Genomic DNA, 14,667 nt, shown 5'->3' with positions numbered 1-14,667 from the left:
GCTAACATATCCAGCATATGTTTTACGCAGCGGATGCCCTTCCAGCTGCAAACCATCACTGGGAAACATCCATACACTCAATCACATACACTATGGCAAATTTAGCTTATTCAATTCTCCTATAGCGCATGTCGTTGTACTGTGGGGGAAAACACCTGGAGGAAACCCACATGAACATTAAAGTTCTCAAAATATAATTTTATCCTGCATTTTTTGTAAAGGAAAATGAAGGTGTAGGTTATATAGGTAGCTGTTAAATGCAGATCTTCTTTATACAAAAGGTGAAAAATCACCTGCAAGTTCTGAAAGAGATCAAACCTCAGCCAGGTAAGGAAAAGTAATGCAAAAGTAACTCAAAAGCAACGTAACGCATCACTTTGCATAAAAAGTAACTACAGTAAGTAACGTAAGTAGTTACTTTTTGAAGGTAGTAACTCAATATTGTAATGCACTGCTTTCTAAAGTAACTTTCCTCAACACTGCTATTAATTACTAGCTTATTACCTGCTTATTATTAGGATATTAACTTTTTATTAGTAGCTATAAAGTATAATCTTGTTCTACATTCCTAATAGGGCTGCACAATATATCATAATAGCATTGATTTTTATGACAATTTTTTTATTTTTTTTAGGTCAACAGTTTCTCCATCAAAAGGACCCTCTACGTCAGAAGCTGCTGGTCAGCCCACGATTCAGGACACATCTAAAAAACAAATAGTTATGTGCCATCATCCAATCATGCTATGGACCTGAACATTGCAGTCGCTTTACTTCATATTAGATTAAAGACCTATCTGTTCAGTAAAGCATACACTTAGTGCACCACTTAGGGGGCTTCCACACAGGTTCTGCATCTTGTTTATATACACTATGAACAGCAGCTACGCTAATTATTCTCTTTATTCTCCATTTCCACCTGGGGATACTCTTCCCGAGGCCCTCAGACTATGCAGAGTCACTGATTCGATCCAAGACCAACGACGAGATGATCCCAAGGTTTCCATATCCTGGACCAGGCCGTATCCTGAGCAGCTACTGTGGTGGTCATGGAAGAGTGGAGAACATGAGACTGATTCCTGTGACGCTCCAGAGACAGACGAGTCTTCGCTGAGGCCAGCTTCCAGCCTCCGCCACTGAGACTGCAGCTCTGCACAAGACGTTTGGCCAGCGGAGAAATTAAAATGATCGTGCCCAACTGAGTCTGGTTTCTCTCAAGGTTTTTTTTCTTCACTTTCGCCTTTAGTGAAGTTTTTTTTCCCTCTCCGCTGTTGCCACTGGCTTGCATGGTTCAGGATCTGTAGAGCTGCGCATCGTTGGATTTGCTCTTCAATATTTGGACTCTCAGTAGTGATTATTAAACCACACTGAACTGAGCTAAACTGAACTGAACTTAAACACTACAAACTGAACTACACTGTTCCTATTTACTGTGACCTTTTATGTGAAGCTGCTTTGACACAATCTACATTGTATAAGCGCTATACAAATAAAGGTGAATCTACATATCCAAAGTAAATAAAGCTTTACAAAGACGCCTTTTCAAGTTATAAGGACATCTTGTTTTTGAAACTAATGAAGTCAATGATGTATTTTAATTATGTTGCCTGACATGTTTACGGTTCCAAAATATTTGAAATGTTTCTTAAAATAAAATATTTTGTGTCCAATAGGGAAAAAGATTGTTGTTTTTCAGCAAGACATTTAAAAAGCAGATATCTTAGAGCAGTAATCACAATACCGTGAACTTTTTATCCAAGTTTATCATACTGTCAGACATTTTTAGCGGCCCAAACCTACCTGGTATAGTGTCGAGTTTGTGTCTGAGCTCCTCATTCTCCTGCTGCAGACTGAGCACCTCCTGCTCCAGCTCCACACACCGCGGACAGCAACCCTCCTCCTCCTCATCCTCCTCTGGCAGTGTGGAAGACGGGTGTCCGTATGACTCTGATGGCGCAGGAGACGCCCATCCGCTCAGATTCTGCCTCGGGGATCCCGACGCCACGGGCTCCGCATCCACCTGCCGGCAGCGCTCGCCATCAGACGGCTGCGGCCCCGACAGCAGGTAATTCTGCAGAGACTCTGTGAAGATGCGTAGGAATGTGGAGGTTTGCTGCTGGTTCCACTGGTTCCCCCGCTGGGTCTCTTCTCCTGCGTTCTCCACTGATGGAGACCTGGGTTTGGAGGAGAGACGCTCTTCTGGAGACAGGCAGCTTTCCTCTTGTTTGATGAGTGCGGTGGAGATGGAAGAGGACGGAGGGATGAGGGACGGCTGGGGTTCGAGGAGGCGGCCGTTGCTGTTCAGAAGACTGAGGACTCGACTGCACTGCTGCGCAAAGGCATCCAGGATCAAACGGTTTTCTGGAGGGAGAGAAAAACAAATGGATTAGTCTGTCTAGTATTTTTAGTTTAGTATTATGTATTTCTGCTTTAAAACTGTTTTAATCTGTTTTTAATCATTTTTATCCTTTGTTGTTTTTATTTTTTATACTTTTATTTTTTCTTGTCTATGTACACTGGTGTCATTACTAAAGATATCTAGTTAATATAACTTCACATTACGGGGCATCACAGTGGCGCAGTGGGTAACACAATTGCCTCACAGCAAAAAGGTCGCTGGTTCAAGCCTCGGCTGGGTCATTTGGCATTTCTGTGTTGAGTTTGCATGTTCTCCCCATGTTCATGTTCCTCCGGGTGCTCCGGTTTCCCCCACAGTTCAAAAACATGCGCTGTAGGTGAATTGGGTAGGCTAAATTGTCTGTAGTGTATGTGTCTGAATGAGTGTTTCCCAGTGATGGGTTGCAGCTGAAACGGCATTCGCTGTGTAAAACATATGCTGGATAAATTGGCATTTCATTCCACTGTGGCGACCCCAGATTAATAAAGGGACTAAGCTGAAAAGAAAATGAATGAATGAACTTGACATTGCTTAAAATATCAAGTTTTGGCATCAAAACTTAAACAGGTGTGTTTAACTTACTCATTAGGCAGCAAAAAAATTTGCCCTGACAAAAATTCTGCCTTGACAACCATGCTGATATAATTCTGACTTCATCCGGATACTAACAGATGTGCAAATATAGATGTATTTTAGCTATATTTGAGCTGTCAGCGGAAATCTAATTGATGTCTAACCATACTCTAAAAATAGACTAGTCATAGACAGATTAGACAGACTTCACATGTGAAGTCATTCATTCCTGTCTATTTTTGGACTATTATTAGATTTTCACTGACAGCCCAAAATTAGCCAAGATGTCTATGTCTAATCTTTTAAACAAAAAAACATGCTTGCTCTGTTGTATATGAAAGCCTGCACTATGGCTGTGCAATATGTATCTTTATCAATATAAATAAATAAATATTATTATATTTATTTATACAACAGTTCTGTCTGGTTCTCAAATCTGATTGGCTGATAGACATGTAATATTGTAGTAATAACAGCCCTCCCACAGACTCCTCACCCTTGTGTATTACTCCGCCCACATAGAGTGACAGCAGATCAATAAACTCACTACAGTTTGACAAATATTGCAGCTGTTGGACAACATCATGTATAATTGACGATTTTTAGGCGAGAATGTAGTTGTTTATACTGCAACTATACAGTTCATTTATAAGTATAGTGCCTATTTTAAATATTTATAATTTCTGAGATTCAGCGCGTCGGCTTCCATTAGCCTGTCATACTGAGCAGAGCAAAGACAGTTGACGTTCCGCCAAAAGATGGCGACAGAGGCCGCATAATAAGTCCTTAGAGAAAAAAAAAACTCTGCTTAATTTCAAACCACAGCTGAACAACTCATTATAAAACTGGTAAGTGACTTTCCAAGTCGATCTCTGTCTTTTGTATGTTGTAGTGCTGTGTTTATACCATAGTAATCTGGTAGTGAATGTGTTGCTCTGGCTTTTCCAGGGTTAATTATTGTGATATCCTGATTGCATACTGGGAAAACTCTGTAGACTGATGGCATTTCATGCTGTTCAGAGTTATAATCTTAAAATGTGAGAAAAATCGCCTGTTTTGTCAACACTAGTCATTATGCTAGAGAATCATTCAAATACTAACTATAAAATGACGTTGGTGAATGAACAATGGTTTCGGCTGTTCTGACGTCAGCTGCAGATGTGAATGAATGGCAGAAGAAAGTAGTTCCTCATACAAAAAGGTTTTTGAGACTCTCTGTGTTTGATTTTCTTTTTTATATACATGACTATGCCGTGGAACTGTTGTAAACGCAATATCACACTCGTAGCAGTGTGATGTGGCTGTATATCGTCACTGGTGGGTCATCAACTTTTTCAAAGTGTTTTATATTTTATTAATATTTATACTTAATCAAACATTTTGCCTGGAGATCTACAATAAAATGCGGAATATAATCCTACATAAACAAGAACATTTTAAAATAATTACATAAAAATGTAATAATCATAATAGATTTTTAAAAATGTAAATAAAATAGTTCTTTGCATGTGGTCAAAGCCTATAAATTATAAATTGATTGATTATACAAAAAATATAATATTTTGTGATATACATTCACCGGCCACTTTATTAGGTACACATGACTAACCACTCGTTAACACAAACTTCTAATCAGCCAATCACATGGCAGCAACTCAATGCATTTAGGCATGTAGACATGGCCTCCACAGTCATCAGTACTCAATCCAATAGAGCACTTTTGGGATGTGGTGGAATGGGAGACCTAACAGACGTCTAAAAATAATCCAAAAATAAACCAGTCATTAGACAGACTTCACATGTGTATAGTCATTCATTATTGTCTATTTTTGTTTATTGTTAGACATCTATTAGATTTTCACTGACAGACCAAATATAGCCTCGGTTTAGCAAAGACGTCTATGTTTGGATGTCTATTAAACACCTTTTAAACACACATACACATACACACTTGCTTGCTTGATTGTACTTGAAAACCTGTAGCATTAGCCAGAATAACATTGAAGCAACCCGCCAAGCTATTCTGTTTAAAAGACATCTAAACACAGAGGTCGTGGCTAAAATGAGGCTGAATTTGGGCTGTCAGGGAAAATCTAATAGACGTCTAACAATAATCCCCAAATAGACTAGTCATTAGACAGACTTCACATGTGTAGTCATTCATTCCTGTCTATTTCTGAATTATTTTTAGATGTCTATTACATTTAGCCCAAATTTAGCCTCGTTTTAGCAAAGATGTCTATTAGGCACCTTTTAAACACACATACACACACAAACACATGCTTGCTTGGTTGTACTTGAAAACCTGTAGCATTAGCTTGAATAACATTAAAGCAACCCGCCAAGCTATTTTGTTTAAAAGACATATAACCATAGACGTCGTGGCTAAAATGAGCCTAAATTTGGGCTGTCAGGGAAAATCTAACAGACGTTTAACAATAATCCCCAAATAGACTAGTCATTACACAGACTTCACATGTGTAGTCATTCATTCCTGTCTATTTCTGGACTATTTTTAGACATCTATTAACCCAAATTTAGCCTAATTTTAGCAAAGATGTCTATATTTGGATGTCTATTATATGCCTTTTAAACACAAACACACACATGTTTGCTTGGTTGTACCCGAAAACCTGTAGCCTTAGCCAGAATAACATTGAAGCAACCTGCCAAGCTATTCTGTTTAAAAGACATCTAAACATAGAGGTCGTGGCTAAAATGAGGCTGAATTTGGGCTGTCAGGGAAAATCTAATAGACGTCTAACAATAATCCCAAAATAGACTAATCATTAGACACACTTCACATAAGTAGTCATTCATTAATGTCTATTTCTGGACTATTTTAGACATCTATTAGATTTAGCCCAAATTTTGCCTCAGTTTAGCAAAGATGTCTATATTTGGATGTCTATTATATGCCTTTTAAACACAAACACACACATGCTTGCTTGTATTTGAAAACCTGTAGCATTAGCCTGAATAACATTTAAGCAACCCGCCAAGCTATTCTGTTGAAAAGACATCTAAACATAAGAGGTCGTGGCTAAAATGAGCCTAAATTTGGGCTGTCAGGGAAAATCTAATAGACGTCTAACAATAATCCCCAAATAGACTAGTCATTACACAGACTTCACATGTGTAGTCATTCATTCCTGTCTATTTCTGGACTATTTTTAGACATCTATTAGCCCAAATTTAGCCTAATTTTAGCAAAGATGTCTATATTTGGATGTCTATTAGACGCCTTTTAAACACAAACACACACATGCTTGGTTGTACCTGAAAACCTGTAGCATTAGCCAGAATAACATTGAAGCAACCCACCAAACTATTTTGTTTAAAAGAGATCTAAACACAGAGGTCGTGGCTAAAATGAGGCTGAATTTGGGCTGTCAGGGAAAATCTAACAGACGTTTAACAACAATCCAAAAACAGACTAGTCATTAGACAAACTTTACATTGGCCAGAATAACATTAAAGCATCAGATTTCTGCTTTCCTGTTCAAAGAAACCCGCCAAGCTATTTAGTTTAAAAGACATCTAAACATAGACCTCTTGGCTAAAACGAGGCTAAATTTGGGCTGCCAGTGAAAATCTAATAGGCCTCAAACAATAGTCCAAAAATAGAGCAGTCATCATCACATAGACAGACTTCACATGTGGAGTCATTCATTCCTGTCTATTTTTAGATTTTTGTTAGACATCTATTAGATTTTCACTGACAGCCCAAACTTAGCCTTGCTTTAGCAAAGACGTCTATGTTTGGAAGTCTTTTAAACAAAATCTGCTTCTGGGAATAGTTCGGCCTTTTATGAAACTTCTGTTAGATTTTATAGCTCCCATGTATTTTGTTCAGGATTTACTGTACAATATTTCTGTATCAAGCAAAGATGTTAAATAATGATGCTTTTCTGTGTTTGAGTATCAGTGTTTTTATGACAGACTTATTGTTGTAGTTTTTATTAATGATTTTAACTTATTTACACTTTTAGTTTAGTTCAGATTTTTATAAATGTAGTAATTTGGTTGTGTGCGTAGTAATAATAATTAAAATAACATATGTTAAAGGGCACCTAGGTTAACCCTTTTTTTCAGATTTAATATAAGTCTTTTGTGTCCCCAGAATGTGTCTGTAAAATTTCAGCTCAAAACACCCATCAGATTATTTATTATAGCTGTTTGAAGTGTCTGTATTATAGCTGGGAAAAGGTTGTTGCTGTTTTTTTGCACTGCGCCTTTAAGGCTAGTCCTCCCCACCCACCGTTCCCACTTGCCTCTCAGCAACATGCCTCAATCGCCGCCCTCGGCTGCCTCAGCAAGCAGATCTCACGTAACGTGTGTGAGAAATACTACAGTAAAAACTTTAACAATCAGTATTTGATGCATTTTTTTGTAAAGTTGCAACAATGAGTCACACACAATGTCAATACAAAGTTCACACACACAGCGAGGACACACACACACACAGCGCAGACACACACACACACATAGCGCAGACACACACACATAGTGTAGACACACACATACACATATAGCGCAGACACACACACATAGTGCAGACACACACACACACACACACACACACACAGAGAGAGAGACAGCACGTTAAGCTTTGCACTCGTTTTGCACGCATATGTGACATGACACTGGTAATCTCCACTGCTACTGCTGTATGGATATCTGTTATATTAATGTACAAAATAAACCCGATTTAACGTCCACAAACCGCGATTGAAGCGTCTTCCTTTATAACTGTTCTGACACGCGGCTGTGCTGATTAAGTGCATCTGAAGTGAATCGCTGTAATTCATTACACACATGCTCTGTTTAAAACATTTTAAACTTGTAAAACTCACTCTTGATCATGTTCAATGATGATTGATGATCCTAGAGAACTGAACAGATCTTTTATTCTCGGCTGCTTTGCGCTCGTCCTCCCTTGTTGATATGATTATATGCGTTACTACGGAGACATGTTAATACTCGCAGATGTCAATCAGTATTTGTGGGCGGGGGGACCGCACTCCTTCGTCAGGTTGCAGTCGGTCAAAAAAACGCTCCATTTGGTCCACCGTTTTTATGTTGTTAAATCTGAAAAAAAAGGACTGGGTGTGTTTATTTTACCCCAATATGACGGTCTATACACTATACCTGCACATATCTCTGTCCAAACAGCTTTAAAAGTAGATTTTTCACCATAGGTGCCCTTTAAGATAAAAACTGAAATTAAATATTTGTAATTTTTAAATATATATTAACATTTAAATAAGTAACAAAATATAGATTTTTCTATGGTTGTAATAATAATAATATTACTTTTATAATACTTTTTTGTAACTTATTATGTTAAAGTTCTCCTTCGGTGTGCTTTCAAAGAAATGAAATGCTTTACAATTAAATGCTATATAACCTACAAACTAAAAAACTTTCAATATTTTCACTTAATGTTTGTGTGTAATAATGTACAGTTTTTTCTTTTTTAACCACAAGGAGCTCAAAATCAATCGATTAAACACACAGTAAACATTCACGATTCAATTCTAAGATTATTTCACAATTATAATTACTTTTTAACCTTCATTAGCTCTATTATTGTTTTTTCTTCCATCCATCTTGTCCTATATTTACACTTTCTATCATTAAAATTAATCAGCAACTAATCATGCATGCTGACAGATTTAGGAAACCAAGATGAGGACATTGTGAACACACACACACACACACACACACACACACACACACACACACACACGTTTTATTTGTGAATTGTGGAGACATTCTATAGGTTTCCATTGTTTTTTAATACAATGCAAACTGTATTTTCTAATGCCTTACCCCAACCCTATACACCTAACCCTACTAACAGGAAACTGTATGCAGTTTTACTTTCTGAAGAAAAAAACTCATTCTAAATGATTTATAAGCCTTTTAAAAAATGAGGACATCAACAATGTCCTCATAATTCGCCATCTCCTTGTTATACATGCCATACCCATGCCATTAAGAAATTGGGGGCATTCCATAGCTTTCCATTGTTTTTAATCTGATACAAACTGTATTATCTATTGTCCTACCCCAACCCTACACCTAACCCTACCCCTTACAGGAAACTGTATGCAGTTTTACTTTCTGAAGATAAAAAAAACTCATTCTGTATGTTTTATAAGCACTTTGAAAAATGGGGACATCAGCAATGTCCTCATAATTCATCTCCTTGTAATTTTGAGAATTTTCAAAGGTTTCCATTGTTTTTTATATGATACAGTTCTTTATTTTGTCCTACCCCAAACTTACACCTAAGTAAAATTGTATGCTGTTTTACTTTCTGAAAAAAAAAAGAAAACTCTTTCTGTATAATTTATAAGCCTTTTGAAAAATGAGGACATCATCAATGTCCTCATAATTCACCAACTCCTTGTAATACCTGCCATACCCATGCCATTATACAAATGTGTCCTGACATGTCACAAAAACGTGTGCTCACATACACAAGTTTTTTGAGAATTTTGAGGGCATTCTATGGGTTTCCATTGCTTTTTATATGATACAAACTGTGTTTTCTATTCTCTTACCCCAACCCTTCACCTAACCCTACCCCTTAAAGGAAACTGTGGCAGTTTTACTTTCTGAAGAAAAAAATGGGGACATCAGCAATGTCCTCATAATTCACAATCTACTTGTAATAAATGCCCTACCCATGCCATTACACAAATTTGTGCCCTGATGTGTCACAAAAACATACCCTAACACACACAAAAAATCACACATATAATTTTTGAGAATTTTGGAGGCATTCGATAGGTTTCAATTGCTTTTTATATGATACAAACTGTATTTTCTATTGTCCAACACCTAACCCAGACCTAACCCTACCACTTACAGAAAAATTGTATGCTGTTTTACTTTCTGGAAAAAAAGAAACTCATTCTGTATGATTTATAAGCCTTTTGAAAAATGAAGACATCAACAATGTCCTCATAATTCACCATCCACTTGTGTTACCTACAATACCCATGCCATTATACAAATGTGTGTCCTGACATGACACAAAAACATGCGTGCACACACACACATACATACATACATACATACAAAGATCTCATTTTCATAGTGTCATTATTCTAACAAACAGCACTGACATTTTCCAAATCCTCTGAATCTGAGGAGAAGAAGCTGAGAGATTAATAAAGGGAAAACGCTGACCAACGAACCGCATACAATTACTCAGTCTCCCACAGCCGCACCCAGATGCAGAATCTTAAGAGGACGATTATGAATTTGCCACCTCACACAAAGACACAGGGCAGACAATTATCAGCTCCGGCAGCGGCGCTGGCAGCATGTGAGTGACGGGCAGAGCCTCCGCCGCCGTCGTCTGGATGTGTCTATCAGGCTTAAGCAGATGTGGCCATTTATTAACATGCGCGGCATCTCTGTTTACCCCCAGCAAGATGGATTTGATATCATTCTCCCTCCTCTTTTGCTGCTGTCGTTTCTCTCCCTCCCTCTTTCTTTCTTTCTTCCTCGGTTGTGCCACGCAGAGTGAGCCTCATGAAATTTCATTAAACACAACATGTGCCGCAGAGCCAAATTTATGAGCCACATTTGTTTTAATCACAATCCCTTTGGAGGAGCTTTTAAATGCAATTTGGATTATTGCGCTGATCTCAGAGCTGTGTCCTTGGGTGTCTAAGGCTGCTTTCCCCAGGGCTGGAAAAATGAAACCATTAGCATTGTCTAATTGGCTACAATAAAATACCCTCTCATGCATTCTTTTGCATTGGATGTTTCATAACAACAAAGCAAAATAAATGAGAGTATGAACTCTGAAACATCTTGAATATTCATATACTGCATTTTAATGATGACTTGAAAATGCTTCGTATCAAAAGATAGAAAAAGATGCAAGGTTAATCTTAAACATTTCCATATCAAATCTAATAACTCATGTGGAGAAGAAGAGATCAGCTGAATGTTTGTACAGACACAGTGGCACCCTGTCGTATGATAACAACACAACTTCGCAATTTGTGAAGGCCTGAGGCTCTGCTGAATGAAAACTAACACAACAAGCAGATGAAAAACAATTACTGATGTTAACAACTTTAGGTAAACCAGTGAAGCGCTGAGAATTATATAAATAAAAGTGTATAATTAAATAAATGAGGAGTTCATATGCAAAAACCTCTAAGCGCCGTCTGAAATTTCAGGAAATGAACATTTTTCTCAGCCTCCATCGTTTATGTTGAGATATTTCACTTTAAAGACTAGGAAAAGGACTTATTCTTTGCCATAAAAGTGATCTTACTGAACATGCACAGAGGAGCCTGATGAAAAAGCTAATTTTAGAGGAAAATTTCACACGACATTTAGAGGATTTTGCATCTAAACTCTTCAAATGTTCTTCATTTGCACTGATGTTTCCATGAACATCCTTTAACATCAAATTTTCAGTGTCAAAAATTGTTACTTATATACAGTATATATACCAAAAATGGATATTCTGTGGCATCTTTGCGAAAACCTTTAGCAATTTGTATTATTAAGAGAGTATTTAACTTTCCCCACAATCAATTTTGTGTTTAAAAGACATCTAATAGCTGTCCAAATACAGATGTCTTGGCTAAAACAAAGCTACTGTCAGTGAAAGTCTAAGATGTCTAACAATAGTCCAAAAATAGACTACTCAAATAGACTTCACATGTGGAGTCATTCATTCCTGTCTATTTGATATATGCTATTTTTAGGCTTTTGTTAGACATCTATTAGTGGTTCACTGACAACCCAAATTTAGCCTAGTTTTAGCCAAGACGTCTATGTTTAGACATCTATTATAGACTTTGCTGGCTTCTTATTCCAGACAGTCGTTCTTTGCACTTAAAAATAAAGATTGCAATGGGGTGATTTTACAGCCATGCTGAAGAAGAACTATTTTAGGTCACACTTTATTTGGCCTGTTTGTTGAATTTAGTTAGATTGCATCTATATGCCAACTTATTCTCATTAGATTATAAGTAGACTGGTTGGGGTTAGGGTTAGTGTAAACTGACATGTACTTGCAAAGTTTCTTATAGTCAGTTAAATGTCTGTTGAAGGAGCAGTATCAGCAGATATTAAGCAGACAGTCTACTAATACTCAGATGGACCATCAAAATAAAGTGTTACCCTATTTTAATGCACAACCACATTTTGTTCCACAACATTTTAATATTTTTACACTATAAAGATCATTTTGTGGAATAAAAAGATTTGATGTTATGAAACCAGCAATATCATTAAAGAAATATTTGTAGTTAATATGGTAAAACAAGATTTGTTTGTAAGAAAATTTTGGCCAGCCTAAATGGTGGCATTGATGTAACCTTTATACTTACATTTTTATGACTTTAATAGAAACCATCTACGTTATTAAAAATAAAGGCTTTTTATTTACAAATGGTTCCACAAACCTGTAATATCCAAACTTTAGATTATTAAAATGTTCATTAAACTTAGTTTGTAAGTGTTCAACAAAAATGGTCCATAAACCATTCTGGAAGCTTAATTTCTTGAGAGTACATTTACAGTATTTCATGGATTGCTGTGTTTACATATATAGATCATTGTTCATTTCAGGGATTTCACACTTGTGTTTGAAATATAAATGTTAAGTTGGTCAAAATGTAAAAATAGATTCTTTTTGGTATGAAAATTTCGGGCAACCTAAAATGGTGGCATTGATGTAACCCTTATACATAAATTTAAGACTTTAATAGAAACTATCTATATTAGACTAAACAATAAAGGCTTTTTATTTACAAATGGTTCCACAAACCTTTAATATCCAAACTTAAGATTAATAAAATGTTCATCCAACTTAGTAAGTAGTGTTGAACAAAAATGATTCTGCATAAACCATTTTGAAAGCTTTATTTTTAAGAGAGTACATCTAAGGTATTTCATGGATGCCTGTGTTTATGTATATGGATCATTGTTCATTTGAAGGATTTTGCACTTGTGTTTGAGATATAAATGTTAAGATGGTCAAAATGTAAAAAAATAGCCTTTAGGCAACCTAAACTGGTGTAATGTAACCTTTATAGTTAAATTTGTATGACTTTAATAAAAAAGCATCTACATTAAACAACGACTTTTTAATTTACAAATGGTTTTACAAACCTTTAACATCCAAAAAACATCTACATTCACCAAACTTTAAATTATTAAAGTGTTCTTCGCACTAAAGAAAAAGGTTGTTAAACATTTAGTAAGTGCTCAACAAAAATGCTTTTGCATCAAAACACAAACCTTTTTGGAAGCTTTACTTTTAAGAGAGAACATACTGATAGGCTACTCATGGCTTTCTTTGTTTACATTGATCATTGTTTATTTCAGGGATTCACAACGCACTTGTGTTTGTGAAATAAATGTTAAACAAGTATGTTGGTAAATATAGAAAACTCGCATGCCATCACAAAAACTGTAACGCATTCACGATATCATACTGCCTCGTCAAATTCATCAACTACTTCTGTTTTTATTCATTGAATTCTTAAGTGAAATTAAGCATGCTTGAATTAGTCGCATCATTTGGGCGTGGGTTCCAAAATATGGATGTATGCTGCGATATGCAGGAGAATTCAGTTCCTCTTTTCGGTATAGTTAGCCTACTCTCTGCTTTCAGCATGACGGATAAAAAAAGTTTTGTGAGGCAAACTTGTCCACTTACCTGAGCTTATACCGTAGGTGCAGTCTGGAGTCTGGTGGCTGAGCTCGGCGCGGAGTCTGCCGGACTCTTGGCCCGCGACCGCGACCCTCCGCGGGCTGCCAAATGAAGCCGCCGCCGCCGCGCCGCTCCCCGCTGAGGAAGCTCTGCTGCTGGGCCTGATTTCGCAGGGGAGTCGGTGCTGATGGGTGCTACTGCTTATGGGCAGCGGGGATTGGGGAAGCGGCACGCGCTGTGAAAACTGCTGCTGATGCTGATGACTGAGATGATGATGATGATGGTCTCCGAGCTGCGGGATGTCCACCATTGTGGGTCTGTCATCATATCTCGCTTTGCCTACTGTGCGCTTGCTCGGGAAGGTTTTAAGGGAGCTGTACGGACTCCGCTGCTGCCTGCTGATTTTGGCCGCAGAGAGACCTTCGTCAGCCGGTAGCATCTCCTCCTCCATCTCCCGCGAGCGGACTTGAGAGTCGTTCCGTCCCGGTGTGGTTTGCTCAGTGTCTCGCCGCCTGCCTGCCTCTCTGTGTCTCAAACACTTCTAACTCTGTCTGAGACACTCAGAGGGTGGGTGACTTTACTGACAAGTCATTGCTCCAATCCCCTGGCGGTAACCGCACGCGCTGGCTTTAATTCTACCAACAGGGGAATACCGGCGGCGGGGGCACCGGCGGCTGGTGCTCTATCAGTGGGAGTGTCGGTCGGATGATGAGACAGAGGTGCATGAGGATATGAAGAGGTGTGCGTGAGATCCCTCCATGTTTTTCTGGCAAATAGAGGTGCTATGGGCATGCTTGTTTGTTTGTTTTTGTTGCTGTTGTTCTATGCTGAACTGATGGGGATAAAACTTGGCCAATTAAAGACACAAAAATATGAATGCAAAAAACAAACAAAAGCGAATAAATCAAATAAAGAAATATATAAGCTATATTAAACTCCCCATTCACATACAGGTAAATATAGTAAAACGTTTATTGTAATGACATTAAATGTGA

The 14,667-nt window shown here is 37.6% G+C and overlaps 1 protein-coding gene across 1 annotated transcript in view; it reads right to left on the bottom strand.

Annotated features, from left to right (window-relative positions):
* LOC130240800 (BEN domain-containing protein 4) overlaps positions 1–14,192 on the bottom strand; it is a 20,882-nt gene extending 6,690 nt beyond the window's left edge. The window contains exons 1-2 of the mRNA XM_056472445.1: positions 13,679–14,192; positions 1,800–2,360 (exon numbers count right to left, since the gene is read on the bottom strand). Coding sequence (XP_056328420.1) covers positions 1,800–2,360; positions 13,679–14,123 — 1,006 coding nt within the window. The 5' untranslated portion in view covers positions 14,124–14,192. The remainder of the gene's footprint in view (positions 1–1,799; positions 2,361–13,678) is intronic.
* Positions 14,193–14,667: the final 475 nt, after the last annotated feature.

The sequence above is a fragment of the Danio aesculapii genome, chromosome 14 (assembly GCF_903798145.1).
Source record: "Danio aesculapii chromosome 14, fDanAes4.1, whole genome shotgun sequence".
Classification (NCBI taxonomy): Eukaryota; Metazoa; Chordata; class Actinopteri; order Cypriniformes; family Danionidae; genus Danio; species Danio aesculapii.
Note: the sequence above shows the minus strand (reverse complement) of the source record. Positions and strands in the feature narration are given on the sequence as shown.